The sequence below is a fragment of the Xyrauchen texanus genome, chromosome 8 (assembly GCF_025860055.1).
Source record: "Xyrauchen texanus isolate HMW12.3.18 chromosome 8, RBS_HiC_50CHRs, whole genome shotgun sequence".
In the NCBI taxonomy this organism is placed as follows: Eukaryota; Metazoa; Chordata; class Actinopteri; order Cypriniformes; family Catostomidae; genus Xyrauchen; species Xyrauchen texanus.
The window spans coordinates 9,875,856-9,892,812 of NC_068283.1; the positions used below are offsets into that span (position 1 = coordinate 9,875,856).

The window sequence follows — 16,957 nt, forward strand, 5'->3', positions numbered from 1 at the left end:
GGCTTGCTTCAGAGTGAGCCAAAGCGGCCGAGGGCCATGCTGATTGATCTGGCTAATCAATTGTGGACTCTGTCCACAGCAGTGCCAGCACTGAGTTTGAGGGACAGAAAGGACACTTTTTCTGTCCTAACCTCAACACGTTACTTCTCATTTAAGTTGACACTGGAGTCTTTTTTGATAATTACTATTTTTATTGATGCATTTATTTAAAAAAAAAAAAAATGGAATAAACTAAATGTGTATACATTGCATCCGGAAAGTATTCTCAGCGCTTAACTTTTTCCACATTTTGTTAAGTCACAGCTTTATTTCAAAATGTATTAAATTCATTATTTTCTTCAAAATTCTACAAACAATACCCCATAATGACAATGTGAAAGAAGTTTGTTTGAAATCTTTGCAAATGTATAAAAAGAAAAAAAAAGGAGAAAAAAAAAAGAATCAAATGCACATAAGTATTCACAGCCTTTGCCATGACACTCAAAATTGAGCTTATACAGGTGCATCCTGTTTCCGCTGATCATCCTTGATGTTTCTACAACTTGATTGGAGTTAACAGTGCATGTCAGAGCCGAAATCAAGCCATGAAGTCCATGGAATTGTCTGTAGACCTCCGAGACAGGATTGTATCGAGGCACAGATCTGGTGAAGTGTACAGAAAACCTCTGCAGCATTGAAGGTCCCAATGAGCACAGTGGCCTCCATCATCCGTAAATGGAAGAAGTTTGGAACCACCAGGACTCTTTCTAGAGCTGGCTACCCAGCCAAACTGAGCGATCGGGGGAGAAGGGCCTTAGTCAGGGAGGTGGCCAAGAACCCAATGGTCACTCTGACAGAGCTTCAGCATTTAACTGTGGAGAGAGGAGAACCTTCCAGAAGAACAACCATCTCTGCTGCACTCCACCAATCAGGCCTGTATTGTAGAGTGGCCAGATGGAAGCCACTCCTCAAGCTGCACATGACAGCCCGCCTGGAGTTTGCCAAAAGGCACCTGAAGGACTCTCAGACCATGAGAAACAAAATTCTCTGGTCTGATGAAACAAAGATTGATCTCTTTGGCCTGAATGGCAAGCGTCATGTCTGGAGGAAACCAGGTACCGCTCATCACCTGGCCAATACCATCCCTACAGTGAAGCATGATGGTGGCAGCATCATGCTGTGGGGATGTTTTTCAGCAGCACGAACTGAGAGACTAGTCAGGATCAAGGGAAAGATGAATGCAGCAATGTACAGAGACATCCTTGATGAAAACTTACTCCAGAGCGCTCTGGAACTCAGATTGGGGTGAAGGTTCATTTTCCAACAGGACAACGACCCTAAGCACACAGCCAAGATAACAAAGGAGTGGCTACGGGACAACTCTGTGAATGTCCTTGAGTGGCCCAGCCAGAGCCCAGACTTGAACCCGATTGAACATCTCTGGAGAGATCTGAAAATGGCTGTGCGCCGACCCTCCCCATCCAACCTGATGGAGCTTCTTTCACCTTGTCATTATGGTGTTTTGTTTGTAGAATTTCGAGGAAAATAATGAATTTAATCCATTTTGGAATAAGGCTGTAACATAACAAAATGTGGAAAAAGTGAAGCGCAGTGAATACTTTCCAGATGCACTATATACTGAGGACTCAGACACCCTACTCCATTAAAAGTAGTGGTCGACCGATATGGGTTTTTTAATGGCTGATGCCAGTATCCAGAGAGCAGGGTGACCGATACAAATGCCGATATATTACACAATTTAATATAGTAAATAACATAAACATTAAATTGCTAAAAAATGCTCCTCTTATTAAGCACTATATTTACTGAATTTTACACTTTAACTTTGTAAAATAAAGAATCTTTAAAAATAATATTGTATTTTAACTGGTAGATAGCAGTTCTGATTTCAGTTAAGTCATAACATTTTTGTGATTTATTTGCACATGAAGAAATTGTTAATATATTATGAAGGAAATAACAGTACACACAGTAGTCCAGCAACTGTGGATGGCATGTCCACGTTAGCTATCGCATTTATTTATAGCGCACGTGAAGCTCCACTCACGTTACTTTGAAGTTCCACACACATGCTCATGCAAATCCTGCATGAACAGCAATCTCTTTGACAGTTTAAACAGCCTGAATCTCCTGCTTGGATTGTCACGGAATGACCGTCATGATTTATGGATCAGAGGAACTTTTGGTCCTGATCCTGAAGTTTTGATTCTGGCTGATAGAATGCGTGCTTCAAAGGAAGATTTTAGATGAGTGCTCGATGGGAAGAAAACGCGGGATTCAGAGGTTCATGAATTACATCTCTTTACACAAAATATCTGCATATTTGCAAACAGTATATAATATAAGTTTTTATTGATATTTGCCTTTTCTCATTAGAAAAGACAGTTAAAAGGTACAGGGAAATTTTGAGGAGAGAGGGAGAATTAAACAGGTGAGCACTTTAAAATTATGAGCCAATACGCATCTGTCGCGACTCTGATATGCAGACCATTTAAATGAGACTGTTGCACACCCATCTATTAGTGTAGTAACACGATGGCATGTAACAACAAAATGAACCTTGACTGGGCGTTTCCATGTCTCGGTCGCTTCACATGCAATAAGCAATTTTCGGCGCCCTCAAGAAACAAATCGTCCAAATGGAAAAATGTATCTGCCGATAATTAAAATAGTCTGAATATCGGCCTCAGAGATAAATTGGTCAGCCACCTATTAAGAGACTGCTTTTTGGCATACTATATAGTAGAGAAGTATACTTATTTGAACACAGGCATTAGAATTAATATATCCAAACTAAGCAATGTTGGACAGGGCGGTCAACCTGACTGAGAAATCAAATAAATAAATGTTGTCATTATATTTGAATTTTAAAGATAACGGTGATCACCAGTTTTTTTTAAATCGAAAATTTTAATTTTGTCTCTCTATGCTGCGAGACGCTGATGGGAGCAAGACCCAAGATGGCAAAATACCTCCGCCTAAACCCTTGTTTATATTTTGGAAGAAGACTAACTTGCTTCTCCTGGACAATCTAAAGAACCTTAGGCGAACAGGTGTTTATACCATGCGTGACGTCATTTTAATATCTGATTAATCAATTGTTGACTCTGTCCATAGTAGGACAATGCCAGCACTGAGTTTGAGGGACAGATGGGACATTCTTTCTGTCCCAACCTCAACATGTTACTTCTCATTTAAGTTGACATTGGAGTCTTTTTTTTTTCTCTCCAAATGTATAGGTTACCATTCCATTGGCTACCCAGAAGGGCTGTCTGTCTATTGACCTTGCATCTCATTGGATGTGACACTGCTGTTATAGGTTTGCCCCTCCTTTTAGTGACCAGACCCCTGTTTGGATCAATCGAGTGCGTGTGTTTGTGTATGTGCTTGTGTTTTAGGCTTGTGTTTTCCACTTGAGGGTGAGTGGAGTGGCACTGTGTACAGATCAAATATTGATACAAACGGAGCATGAGGCCGATTGATTTGCCAGGGTTATGTCCGCACAGTGGAGCTGCAGCTGATGAAAGTGAGGGCTATAGTTCAGCGCTCGGCATTTGGGGAAGAGAAGAAACTGCAGACTACATCAGCATCTGCACTCATATTCAAAAGCAGCGTGAAAGCTGAAACACCTGGGTTAAAGTGAAAGAAAGGATCGGGCAAGCGGAGACCTCTTGGGGTGAGGTACAGGGCTATGAACTGGATGCTGTGAGGACCAGGAGGAAGGAGGTACAGCCTCGGCAGGGCCGATGTGTGACCGAAAAAGCTCCAAGAGGCATGGGGGGAAGCGGGAGTCTCGTTCTTCAGGAGGAGCTGTGGAGGGAGTTGGAGGAGGAGGTGTGGAGGCTCCCACGGTCCTGGTAGTGCACGACGGTGAGAGACTTTGTGTGGGAATGGTTTGTTTCCCACTGGTAGTCATGGCACCCGTTTGGCAGGGAAGCAAGAACAATTGCAAAGATCATTCATATCCGGAGCCATTTATAAAATTGCTGCAGGGCTATTTTTACTTGTGGCTTGATTTTTCTTTTTGAGTTGTTGTCAATGCGTAACTGTTGAGGCCTGGCCTTTGTTTTGGATCAGTTTCAAGTATCTCTTGTTGTGGCATTTTCTGTAGCCATTGGATCAGCGTGAACTTTGGACACTGTTCACTATCCAGCCTCTGTCTCTCACTGTAATTCCTGTACAGAATATTTAAACAGAGTAGAAATATGATACTACAGTGTGCTGTCCTGTCAACCACTGTGTTTGTGAAATAAGGCACTTTTGAAGTGCGCTCAGAGTTTTATGGCAGTGGAATTGATGGGAAGTTGTTGGGTTAGGCTCTCTCTCTCCTTGGCTCTATCCAGAGCCTTTGAAGCAGAGATAATAGCAGTAGATTTGAGTGTGACTGACCTCTCTCTATGCTGTCTGCCTCTTTCACCACTGAGAGAGATTGTTTAATGCCCTAACTTTGGGTTTAAAAGCATTGCACTTTGGGAATACTTCATGTGGGTTTGTGGAGGAAACGCCAGTGTTTCCTAATCCTGGCCCAGGAGATGCCCTTATATCAACGCATTTTGGAAGTCTTCTTAATCTAACACACCTGATTCAACTCATCAGATGTTAGTAGAGTTCACAAGGCCTTTAAATTGGTTGGCTGTGTCTGAATTTGCGGACCGTCGGAAAATGTAATGTAGTTAATTAATATGTATTTAATGTTCTGTAGGAATGCAGATCAGTATTTTGAATACATTCCTGGACATACTTCATCTGGGGATGTGGGTATTGCCTGAATATCTGACATAGTAACAGCCACCACTAAAATAATCTATCTTCATTTTAAGCTAATAGAATTTGACAACAAGGAACAACCTTTTTTTTGTATATAGCACCTGCAGTTAATAAAAGCCGCCCCTAAATTTAGTATTTTAAATATGACGTGTCCTCCGCTCCCGTGGCATTGTGGGATAGTAAAGTGACTAGTGGATGTGCACTTTAGAATCTCGCCGGATGTAGTATGTCATCTGGGTACGTCTCGTCTACTATTTTATAAATGCTGAGGATTTGGACACCCAACTCTATTGAGAGACTGCTTTTGTAATACTATAAAGTAGAGAATTATACATATTTGAACGCAGCCATTCTAAGTAAAACATCCAAACGAAGCAATGTTGGACAAGGCTGTCAACATGACTGGGAAATAAAATAAAATACATTTCTAAATTCAAATTGCACTCCAAACTAAACGAAAAAGCAATTAAAATAATTAAATGATTGAAAAAATAATATATATATATTAGTAACCACCTTTCCATTTACCGTCAGGCAAGAATCCGTCTAAACGTGCTGGCGGAAAAATACTTACACAAATGAAGGCAAAAACAATTATAAATGTAAAAATAATAATTATAATGATGAAAATAATCGCTGAAATATAAATCATGGTTCTTTTTTGTAGCACTCATAGACTATACTATTCTTGCAAAAAAGTAAGAGGACCCTTTACATGCGTGTTCCACGAGACTGCACGCCTCCGCACAAACACTGTGTGTCATTCATGCACATAGACGGCTTTTCTGTCATCTGTTCATAAGAAAATAATATTGTTTCTTCAAGCGCATTTCTGTGTCTACAGGCGAATTATTTTAATATTCATTTGTTAATAATAATAATAATAATAGCCTAATATTAATAACCATAATAATAATTTAATACATTACTGGGAAAATGAGCCCATATTAAATCAAAACAATGGCATGTTGCCTTCAGTGTTTCTCAAGTAAACACTGCTTTTGTTTTTTGTTTTTTTATTATTCAGGTACATAGCCATAATAATAAAGTAGACTAATTATTAAGTAAATTAAGAACAAAGTAGCCTAATAACAAATAACTAAAGAGCAGTCAGTGGCTTTCTTTTACATGTTGTTTGATTAAAATTAACAACACTGACAGATCGATTAGGCTGCATTAGTGTGTTTACACTGCAGAGTCTTATGCACAGATCAAATATTTTGACACACCTGATTTATTGCACCTGTTTGCATTCACTTAAGACACGAGCGACTGTTTATGTTAATCACTCACGAGATGGGCATTGCACATGAAGCACATTTAACCATTCGGGCACCGCTGCATTTCCACATTCACCAATAGCGCTCGCTCCCCGTGATAAATACGATATGTGTATGTGTTGTTTCAAGGCTTAATAAATGTGTTTTTCCACCTTGGAAAGGTGGACAGTCCTCTTCGCATTCGTATGCATTCGCAGTCAGAGTGAGGCAAAGTGGTTTTTAGGCTTCACACATTGCGCATTGTTTGAACGCTACTCGCGAACAACATCTCAGATGTAGATGCTCAGTAGTTCAGTTCACTTCTAATATGAATTTAGAATGGCACCGGAGGTGCATTTTACCAGAATTTGAATAAGGACTTGAGGATTTTGAATGTCAAAATAAAAGCGTGAGGGTTTAGAAAGTGCACAAAATATATATTACTGTTGTATTTCAAATTCAATAATAATATTAATAACAATTTATTAGTATTATTATTGTCATCATTAGTATTTGTTTACCATTTATATTTAAGTTGAACGGGTTCCAAAAAATTACTGTGTGTATGAAAAGTGGACTGATGTCTTACAACTAAATTGAACAAAAAAGAGATCTGAATCCTTTAAAGTCCAGATGCCAGTTGAGAAAATTTTTTGGGGAAAAAGGCACATATAAAACACTGGCTTCTTTTCTACTGAAGACTTGAAGACCGGAATTACTGTTAATTTTGCAGCTACATTATTCAGAATACTAGGTAATAATAAAGTGTTTCTTAATAAGCTATACTTTTATATTGAAATAATGTGTAATTAGAGGTTTGTGTTTCTTTACATATTACAGAGCACACCCAATTAGTTCCACATAATAATGTAAATATTTTGTAAACTGATTATGCAAAAAAACAACATTGGTATCTGATCGGTATCGGCCGATACTGAGATTTCCGGAATCGGATCGTAAGAGAAAAAGTTGAATCGGTGCATTACTACTCTTGCCTATGTGTACAAATTTTGGTAAGTTTGAAAATTGCGCTCGCAACATACAGGCTAATTAGTTATTATAGGCCACGCCCAAAACATATTTGCTTATATCTTTTGGAACGATTTGATACATTTTCGTCAGGAGGGTCTGTAGATGATATATATACCTAGTTTCTTGATAATCGGGCAAATGGCCTGTGATGAGTTTGGAAAAGTAGGTTTTTCTAATAAATCAAAATTGTAAAAAATTGTTTATTGCGGAAATGGAAAATAAAGTGACCATATCATTTTGGAGTACTAGTGGATTCAGAGAAGCTACATATTTGTATTGAAGCCTATACGGTTCCAGAGTTATGAGCAAAAATGCGAATTTGATAATTATACTGCTTACCATGTGGCCGAATGTCACAATTTTATATGTGGCTTTAAGGTGATGCCCCGCGTGTGTATAGTAATTTCCATAACCCTCAGCCATTCCCAATACAAATTATAAGGTGCTGAAATTTGATTGGCCGGTGGTGGCCATTTTTGTAAATTTTTCAAATCAATTTAAGAATATGTTGGCATTTGAACCAAAGAAGATGCATATTTCATTTGAACTTTGTTGCTCAAATGGCTACACCTTTATGACAGTTTGTTTTTTATTTGTAGCGCCCCCTAGGGGTGGAACTCTACAAAACTTTGCTGTCATTTTCTAAATGTCCTGTTGACAATGTGCACGGAGTTTGGTTACATTTGGGGTTTATGTTGACTAGATATTGATCAATTACTCAAATTGCATTAAACCAAAGGAATTTTATCATTCATATCTTCGGAACAATTTAACGAATCGAGATTCTTTTGATAGCTTTTTGTCAGGAGGGCCTGTAGATGTTGTATACCTAATTGCATGCTGATTGGACTAACGGTCTTGGAGGAGTTTGAAAAAGTTGTTAATTGAAAAAATTCTAAATGCCGGAAAAAAATTATAGACTGAAATTAATCAGATATATACATTTTGTAGGTCTTCACAGAAGGAATCAGTGGAAAAAAGAATTCTTAACCTTACGGTTGCAGAGATATGAGCCAAAAAAGTAAAAGTTTTTATTATAGCATCACCTAGGGTCAGATGGGTGTGTGTTAGTGAGGGGGATTTGGGATCATCCTGCCAAGTTTGGTGTCTCCGCGTATTACGGTCTCTGACGTCCAGACACTTTTAGGGCAGAAAATCGGTACACATACAAATACAATAGGGTTCCAGCAGCTTCGCTGCTTGGCCCCCTAAAAAAAAGTATTTATTTAATCAAAACAGAAAATGGAAGTTTCAAAGTCTTCAGGAGAGGGCAAAGGCCAAAATAACAAACATAATCCCTCTGCCTAATGGAGAGTAAAATCTAACTAATCTGGGAAAAGAAAAACAAGATAAACTTACATTTAACTCACTCACTGGCCAAAAACAAGAGAATAGACACGTTTTAACAAAAATGGGACCCACCTACCTACACTTCTGTGTTAGTTTACTATTTACAGTATTTCAGTCCTGGTTCTAGAATCAAATCTCTGAGGGTGCTTCTGAAAATATCGAGGGTGCTCACTAATGTGTAAATAAATATGTAGGAAATGGCTCCTTATCTTCAACAATCTGAAACTAGTGCCATCAAACATGGTATTATCCACTGGGAAGTTTATGTTTTTTTTACACATCACCAGAAACGCATCACCCGAGATTCAGCAAAAAATAAAATCAATCATTTCAAAACATTATCCAACACCATTTCAGAAATGCACTGACTTGGTATAACTATGTTATAGCATAAATCTATGAAAATGAAGAATAGTATTTTTGAATGAAGACGGATTTTTCCATTTGTCTTATGATGTTGGCTGTTACAACTAACATGTGCTGAAATTTGAAAAAGAGTAAAGTGCTTGCTAGCTTTTATAACAGAAAACTTCAAAGGAGGAGACATCAAAATATGTACAGTTTATGGAAAATAATTAGTTATGTGGAAGGATGCAAAGTATGCCTGTCAATAGGGGCCATGGACTAGGGGACACATCACCTAAATTGGAGAGAAATAAAGATTAAAGGTTAAGTGCCTAATCTATCTTATCTAGCAGTTCAGAATCAGGTATGATTTTAAATAAACTAGTCATTCTCCATGAAATAGTATTGCATGTTACATAAATAACTGACAAATGGCACAGAAATGTACAGTTAACATTCGTCATATAAGTCAACAACAAAAAGCTTTTTCTTACCATCATTCAGAACAGCTGCAGCCTCCTAGATTGACTAGGGTATTTTTCTAAGCACATCACCTTTAAGGGCTCTTCCTCACCTAGGTCACTCGGCAGCACTTAATAGGGTTTGTCGCCCGGGTGTGCAAGTTGTATCAGGCGGTGCGAGAGAGGTTGTAGGTCATCGGTAGGTGGTGTTGTTTGATAGCTTAATCGATGAGCATCTTGCATAGTGGTGGTTTGGGCTTTATTTAGCCAATTTCTTATATCCATAATAAGAATTATTCATCGTGCAACATGGATGATGAATATTTTAATGCTACTGTAAAACCCAGTCTCACAAAGTGAGTTAACGAGTTTCCTGAGCGGTCAAGTGGAAAAATTAAAGAGATACGCACACTTATGCCCATCACGCTTGCAAACTGATGAGGACACGTATCAAATGGCATTATATATGGATAACAAGTGGATATCGGAGACATGGAAGCATGATGAAATTAAGATTCGGATCGGATTTGAAAGATATGAAAGTGTGTGCATCTGTCTGTGTGTCTATTGGCGGCGAAATCTGGTTTGCATATACGCTATTAATAATTTCATCTGAGGGTGCTTTTACATTTGTTTGAGGGTGCTTAGCATGCTCAAGCACCCCCGTAGAACCGGGCCTGCAGTATTTACAACAAAAACACACGAGTGGTTAAAAATATTTAAATGACTGAGGTCAACTTCAACAACAGTTACTTTCAATACAGTAATTTACAATGATCAACAACTACTACAACAATATGCAGGCACAGTACTAGGACAACCATCTGGAAAAGGAAAGCTCCATGGTAGTAAAGATCTGCTTGGGTTTTATCCTGCTTTTATCTTTGGGTTTCCTTCTCACCAAACAATCCAGACAAAGGAGTGATTGGTAATCATTTCTGCAGACACCGATGTTGATCAGCTTGCAAGGAGCAGGAGAGAGAAAGAGAGACAACAAATCAGGAAAAACAGTAGCAAAAATCTCCAATTGCAATAAGTCCAAGTGCATAAATACTCATAAGTAATTAAACAAATGAACATTAAAAACAGACAAATAAAATAATACACTTAAATATGTCCAGGGCGTATATTCGCAATCCCAGAGTTTTATGTAAGAGGGAAACCCCACTATTGCAGCGCAATTCTGCTGCAGGTTGCGATAGAAACTAAAGAAAACAAGCAACAACTTTGGAATATCTGGAAAAAAAGCAACACAACAGAGAATAAAATAGCGAAGTCTTTCACGGATCCAATGTTTGTTATTGTTTAATTTATTTTGTTTCACAGCAGAAAGTCATACAGGTTTGAAATGACACAAGTGTGTGTAAATTAAGACAAATTTTTCATTTATGGGTGTACTAGCTGTCTAATTTGGGGGATTCTCACTAAACCTGTCAAGAAAATTTCTTAGTCCTATTTTACTCAAATCAAATCTTGGAAAAATTTATAATAAGAAATTACATTTTACAGAATTCTGGAATTTGTGGAAATGTGCTAAATTGTCATGAAAAATGTCACAATGCAACAAATCATTATTGTCGTAGGATGGGTTTCATTTAGGGCTGGGTGGTTTTTCAGATGTATTTTTTTTTTTTTTCTTCTTCTTTTTTTTTTTTGCTGTCTATTATAAGAATTTTCATTTTGACATGATTTGTATTTTTGTTTTTGTTTTTTTATTGAGGAATCAAGATTTTGCATAGAAACACTGCAAACGGTTTAGTTTGATACATTGTAAATCCACCAATGGCTGATTAAGGAAGAGAAAAAATTCTTAGCGCTTGTCTTAATGCAATTCCTGGTCTGATCAGCTGCACATGTGTGGCACACTCCAAATGAACGTGACCGGTTAACAACATGGAGACTGATATCAAAGACAGCGGTAATATTGCATGTATAGCCAACATTTTGCAAGTAATCATTTTGACAAACTTTGCGAGTTGAATTGTCATGATAAATCATTTCATATTGCTGCTAATATGAATATACACAAATTGTTTGATATACAATGAGTACATTCTAGATAAACTGGATAATTTATAGATATTGATTTCTAGATAACTTTCTAGATAGACTTCGTTTAGATAAAAAGAATACCTACACTGCTTAATTATTTTGCAGTCTTATTTTATTCTGTTATTTCTGAACATCTGGGTTTATTCAATTTTAATTTATTTTACATTTACACTGTTGACAACTTCCTGTGTAGTGCACTTATTTGTATATTTATCTCGCACTCCTTTGTTTCCTATAATGAAAAGAACATTGAATCATGTTGGAGTACATTTAAAAATTGAAAAAATATAATTGTGAATCATTCATCAGTTTGAAAAAAAAAAAAATAGGGATTGTTATTTTATTTATTTTTTGCCCAACACTCATTCCAGCATGTTCATGTGAGGATGACATACAGGTGAAACTCGAAAAATTTGAATATCGTGCAAAAGTTCATTAATTTCAGTAATTCAACTTAAAAGGTGAAACTAATATATTATATAGACTCATTACAAGCAAAGTAAGATATTTCAAGCCTTTATTTGATATAATTTTGATGATTATTGCTTACAGCTTATGAAAACCCCAAATTCAGAATCTCAGAACATTAGAATATTACATGAAATCAATAAAAAAAGGATTTTAAATACAGAAATGTCGGCTCTCTGAAAAGTATAATCATGCATATGTACTCAGTACTTGGTTTGGGCCCCTTTTGCATTAATTACTGCCTCAATGCGGCGTGGCATGGATGCTATCAGCCTGTGGCACTGCTGAGGTGTTATGGAAGACCAAGATGCTTCAATAGCGGCCTTCAGCTCTTCTGCATTGTTTGGTCTCATGTCTCTCATCTTTCTCTTGGCAATGCCCCATAGATTCTCTATGGGGTTCAGGTCAGGCGAGTTTGCTGGCCAATCAAGCACAGTAATACCATGGTCATTGAACCAGGTTTTGGTACTTTTGGCAGTGTGGGCAGGTGCCAAGTCCTGCTGGAAAATGAAGTCAGCATCTCCATAAAGCTTGTCTGCTGAAGGAAGCATGAAGTGCTCTAAAATGTCCCGGTAGACGGCTGCGTTGACTCTGGACTTAATAAAGCACAGTGGACCAACACCAGCCGATGACATGGCTCCCCAAACCAACACAGACTGTGGAAACTTCACACTGGACTTCAAGCATCTTGGATTGTGTGCCTCTCCATTCTTCCTCCAGACTCTGGGACCTTGGTTTCCAAATGAGATGCAAAATTTGCTCTCATCAGAAAAGAGGACTTTGGACCACTGAGCAACAGACCAGTTCTTTTTTTCTTTAGCCCAGGTAAGATGCTTCTGACGTTGTTTGTTGTTCAGGAGCAGCTTGACAAGAGGAATACTGACATTTGAAGCCTCAGTCCACTCCTTGTGAAGCTCCCCACACATTTGAATGGCCTTTTCCTGACAATCCTCTCCAGGCTACGGTCATCCCTGCTGCTTGTGCACCTTTTTCTTCCACACTTTTCCCTTCCACTTAACTTTCTATTAATGTGCTTTGATACAGCACTTTGAGAACATCCAACTTCTTTTGCAATTACCTTTTGAGGCTTTCCCTGCTTGTGGAGGGTGTCAATGATGGTTTTCTGCACAACTGTCAGGTCAGCAGTCTTCCCCATGATTGTGAATTCAACTGAACCAGACTGAGAGACCATTTAAAGGCTCAGGAACCCTTTGCAGGTGTTTTGGATTAATTAGCTGATTAGAGTGTGACACTTTGAGCCTACAATACTGAACCTTTTCACAATAGTCTAATTTTCTGAGATTCTGAATTTGGGGTTTTCATAAGCTGTAAGCCATAATCATAAAAATTATATCAAATAAAGGCTTGAAATATCTTACTTTGCTTGTAATGAGTCTATATAATATATTAGTTTCACCTTTTAAGTTGAATTACTGAAATTAATGAACTTTTGCACGATATTCTAATTTTTCGAGTTTCACCTGTATTTATAGGATACTGGTCTTGGCAGACTAGATCTGTAATGCTGATACTGCTGCAGAGCAAGTATAGAGACTTAATACTGCTAGAAATTAGGGATGCACGCTAACACTTTTTCGATATCGGAAATCTCAGTATCGGCCGATCCTGATCTGATACAAGTGTTGCATAATCAATTTAGAATATCTTTACATTTATTGTATGGAACTAATTGGGTGTGTTTTGTAATATGTAACGAAACACAAACCTCTAACTACACATTATTTCAATGTTGAAGAAAATACCTGATGACATGGGCGGTATCGAAGATATTTACCGCACTGCAACTTCGGTAGAAGCCAAGCTGTCCTCCCTGATTACGAAGTTGAGAGAGAACTGCAAGCGGATCAGCCTTTGGGTTGATCAGCAAAGAGACAAATTTGAGGACATGGAGAATCGACGCACCAATGTCCACTTTATCGGCGTTCCCGGGGGGGGGGGGGAGTAGAAGTGTGTTGAAGTTCATGGGTGAGTTAATCTCTACATTACTCAGCATGTCGGGGTGACAGCTGGAAATTGAGTGGGTGCACAGAATTCTCGGCCCATGACCTAATCGTTATCTCTTGACAGGCCCAGGCCAATACTGGCTAGATTTCTGAGATCAGGGGATCGCGATTTTGTTGCGAGCTCTGCGGGTGAGGTGTGAGCTACACTGCGAGAGCAAGCGCATACAGATCTTACCTGACTTTGCAAGATCAATGCAACTTAAACGGGAGAAGTTCCGAAAATGCCAAAGAACCCGGCATGCCCGAGGGGTTGTATCCAGCGACCCTGAGGTTGGAGACCAGCGAGGGACACAAGCATTTTGTTTGCCCGAAGGAAGCTCTGAAGTATGTTATGGAGATGGAGCAGTGACTTTTCTTTTATTATATATACTAAGCCTTGAGGTGAATTGACTGGTAAGAAATGTCATGTGAAAATGAATCTAGAACCAGGCTAAAGCTTCAAGAATATATTCAGTATTGGCTCTGATTCCTGCTGAGAACAGGTTTTTTATGTTTGGGTATATGTGCGCAGTGTTCTTATTCAGGCGCAGTCCGTTTTGTTTAAGAATGGGATGGGTCAGTGTCAAGATGTTATTATGGTACATGTTTTTGATTGATCTTTCTTATTATATGCTTTTGAAAATTGTCATTTCATGGATTTAGATCATTGCATCTCATCACGTGGGATGTTAAGGGTTAGGCCATCGAATTAAAAGAAGGAAAGTCATGTCTAAACTTAGGGCTGAAAAATGTGATGTGATGTTTCTTCAAGAACACACCTGTCCCAAGAGGAGTTAGAAAAGAAGGTGGGGGGCTGGGTTGGCAAGGTGTTTTTTAATGCTGATACAAGTAAAAGTAGGAGGGAGATAACACTTGTGAACAGGCAGTTACAGTTTAAATGCATTAAACAATTGGAGGACAGAGAGGGGAAATCCTTAGCAGAAATGCAAGGGCAGAATATTATAGTAGCCAATGTTTATGAACCAAATGGGGATGACCCATCTTTCTTTGTAAATGTGGAGGGTATGCCACTTGAAGCTGGAGAGTAGGATATTATTCTAGGTGGGGATTTTAATTTTGTGCTAGATCCAGTGCTTGATTTAAGTAGTTAAATGGGGGTAGAATACCCAAAGCTAGGTTAAAATAAAAAATATGTGTAAAGCTTTTGGTTTAGTAAGATATTTGGTGGCTTTTGAATCCAACTGGGAGGAACTATATGTTTTATTCTGCTTCACATAAGATGTATTCTAGAATTGACTACTATTTGATATCAAAGTCTCTTGTTAAACGCTCCGTCTCTTGTTCTATTGGTACTATCATTTTATCAGATCATGCTTTGGAAAGTTTGGAAATGATTCCACTTAAGAGTAAGAGCTCTGAGTTTAAAGAGGCATTAAGAACTCAAATTAAGATCTATGAAGAGATGAGCTTTGCATTGGTGCCCTCTGCAGAAGTGGCTTGGGAAGCATTGAAGGCAGTTCTGAGGGGTTACATTATTCTATATGCATCATATGTTAAAAAAAAATGTGACACAAGAGAACTAGCTAGTCTGGAAAGAGAAATTAAAGAAAGCGAATTAAAGATGAAGACAAAAATAACATATGAGGGTCTTGAGGGATCAAACAAGATCGAAATGGAAGTACAACATATATATCGTCCAAGAAGGTTGAGATTGGGCTGTTTAGGGCAATATTTGTTACAGAGTCAGAAGATATTAAGTGTTTAAGAAATTCTATATGGACTTATCCAATTGTAACTTTAGGTATGAGGATATAATTCACTGGAACCGGATGGGTTTGCTGCTGAGGTATCACTGTTATTGCTTGATATGTATAAAAAGGTGCTGTAGAAAGGACAGTTACCACCCACCTTGTCACAGGCTTTAATCACTCTTATTCTTTAAAAAGATAACACCTGTGTGAATGTAAGAGCTACCGTCTGATTCCTTGATCCTGGTAGATACCAAAATACTCCCTAAGGTCCTTGCAAATTGGCCGGACAGCGTAATTACTTCTTTAGTACATAGTGATCAGGTTGGTTTTGTTCATGGAAGAAGTGGGGCAGACAATATTAGATTTATTATTATGTGGTGAGTGGCTGACACACATTCTTCTCCAATGGCAGCAGTCTCACTGGACGCATACTGCATGGAGTGGGGGTATTTGTTTAGTATATTAGAAATGTTTGGCTTTGGGAGAGTTTTTATAAATTGAATATGCATACTTACACACAGCCCAAGGCAGCAGTGCATGCTAACAGACTAATTTAATCTTACTTTACCCTGGCGTGGCGGACTCGACAAGAATCTCCACTATCCCCACTTCTGTTTTGTTTGGCTTTAGAACCTCTGGCTGCAGTTATAAGAGCAAGCAGAGATTTTCCGGGGGTGCCTGTTAGGGATTAGTTAATAAATTGATGCTTTATGCAAACGACATACTGCTATTTGTTTCTGAGCCTCAAAAATTAGTGCCTTGCTTGTTAGAGATCATTAGCTCGTTTTCTAAATTCTCAGGGTATAAGATCAACTGGTATAATTCAGAGGCTCTTCCTTAAACAGCTTATTGCCCAATTAAATTTTTTCAATCTCCATTTCAGTGGCCCAAACAGGGTGTACGGTATCGGTATTCTTTTCCCTCTAAAATGTACAGACTTAGTAAAAGTTCATTTTAAGACATTATTACAGTGGTCATCACTAAATGTATCTCTTTGGGGTGAGGTACATTTTCTCAAAATGAACTGCCTTCCAAGAATTAACTATTTATGCCAAGCAATTCCAACAGAAATTCCATTTGAAATATTTGAAACAGTTTGAATGGTTAACTAGGTCCTTTCTTTGGAACTGTAAGCATCCGCATTTGCATATGGCCAAGTTACAACAGCCGGTGGATAGATGTGGACTGTGGCTCCCTAAACCTCTATTAATATGCCTTTTGTATTCTAGCTGATCTATGTGAGCAATCAATATATTGTTATGCTTGGCACATGTAGTAGTTTTGGGTGGGTGGGTGGTATTTGGGTTTGATATAATGTTTATATATTTATACATATGTTTTGTATTACCTTTTGGGAAAATACATTTATGAATAAAAAAACCAAAGTGTTTCCTTTCTGAACTTGTCATTTTTTGGGGTGAAATGTGACATGGAATGTTTTTGTGAGATTCACCCTATTGTGAACTGGACAAAGTAGTTTTCTCAGACATTGCAACAGCTTTGTTATA

At 38.2% G+C, this 16,957-nt stretch overlaps 1 protein-coding gene across 1 annotated transcript in view; it reads left to right on the forward strand.

Moving 5' to 3' along the window:
- The first annotated feature begins 3,572 nt into the window (after positions 1-3,572).
- Positions 3,573-16,957, forward strand: part of LOC127647747 (cAMP-dependent protein kinase catalytic subunit alpha-like) — a 36,049-nt gene continuing 22,664 nt past the window's right edge. Inside the window, exon 1 of the mRNA XM_052132191.1 lies at positions 3,573-3,870. Within this exon, the coding sequence (XP_051988151.1) occupies positions 3,747-3,870 (124 nt within the window). The 5' untranslated portion in view covers positions 3,573-3,746. The remainder of the gene's footprint in view (positions 3,871-16,957) is intronic.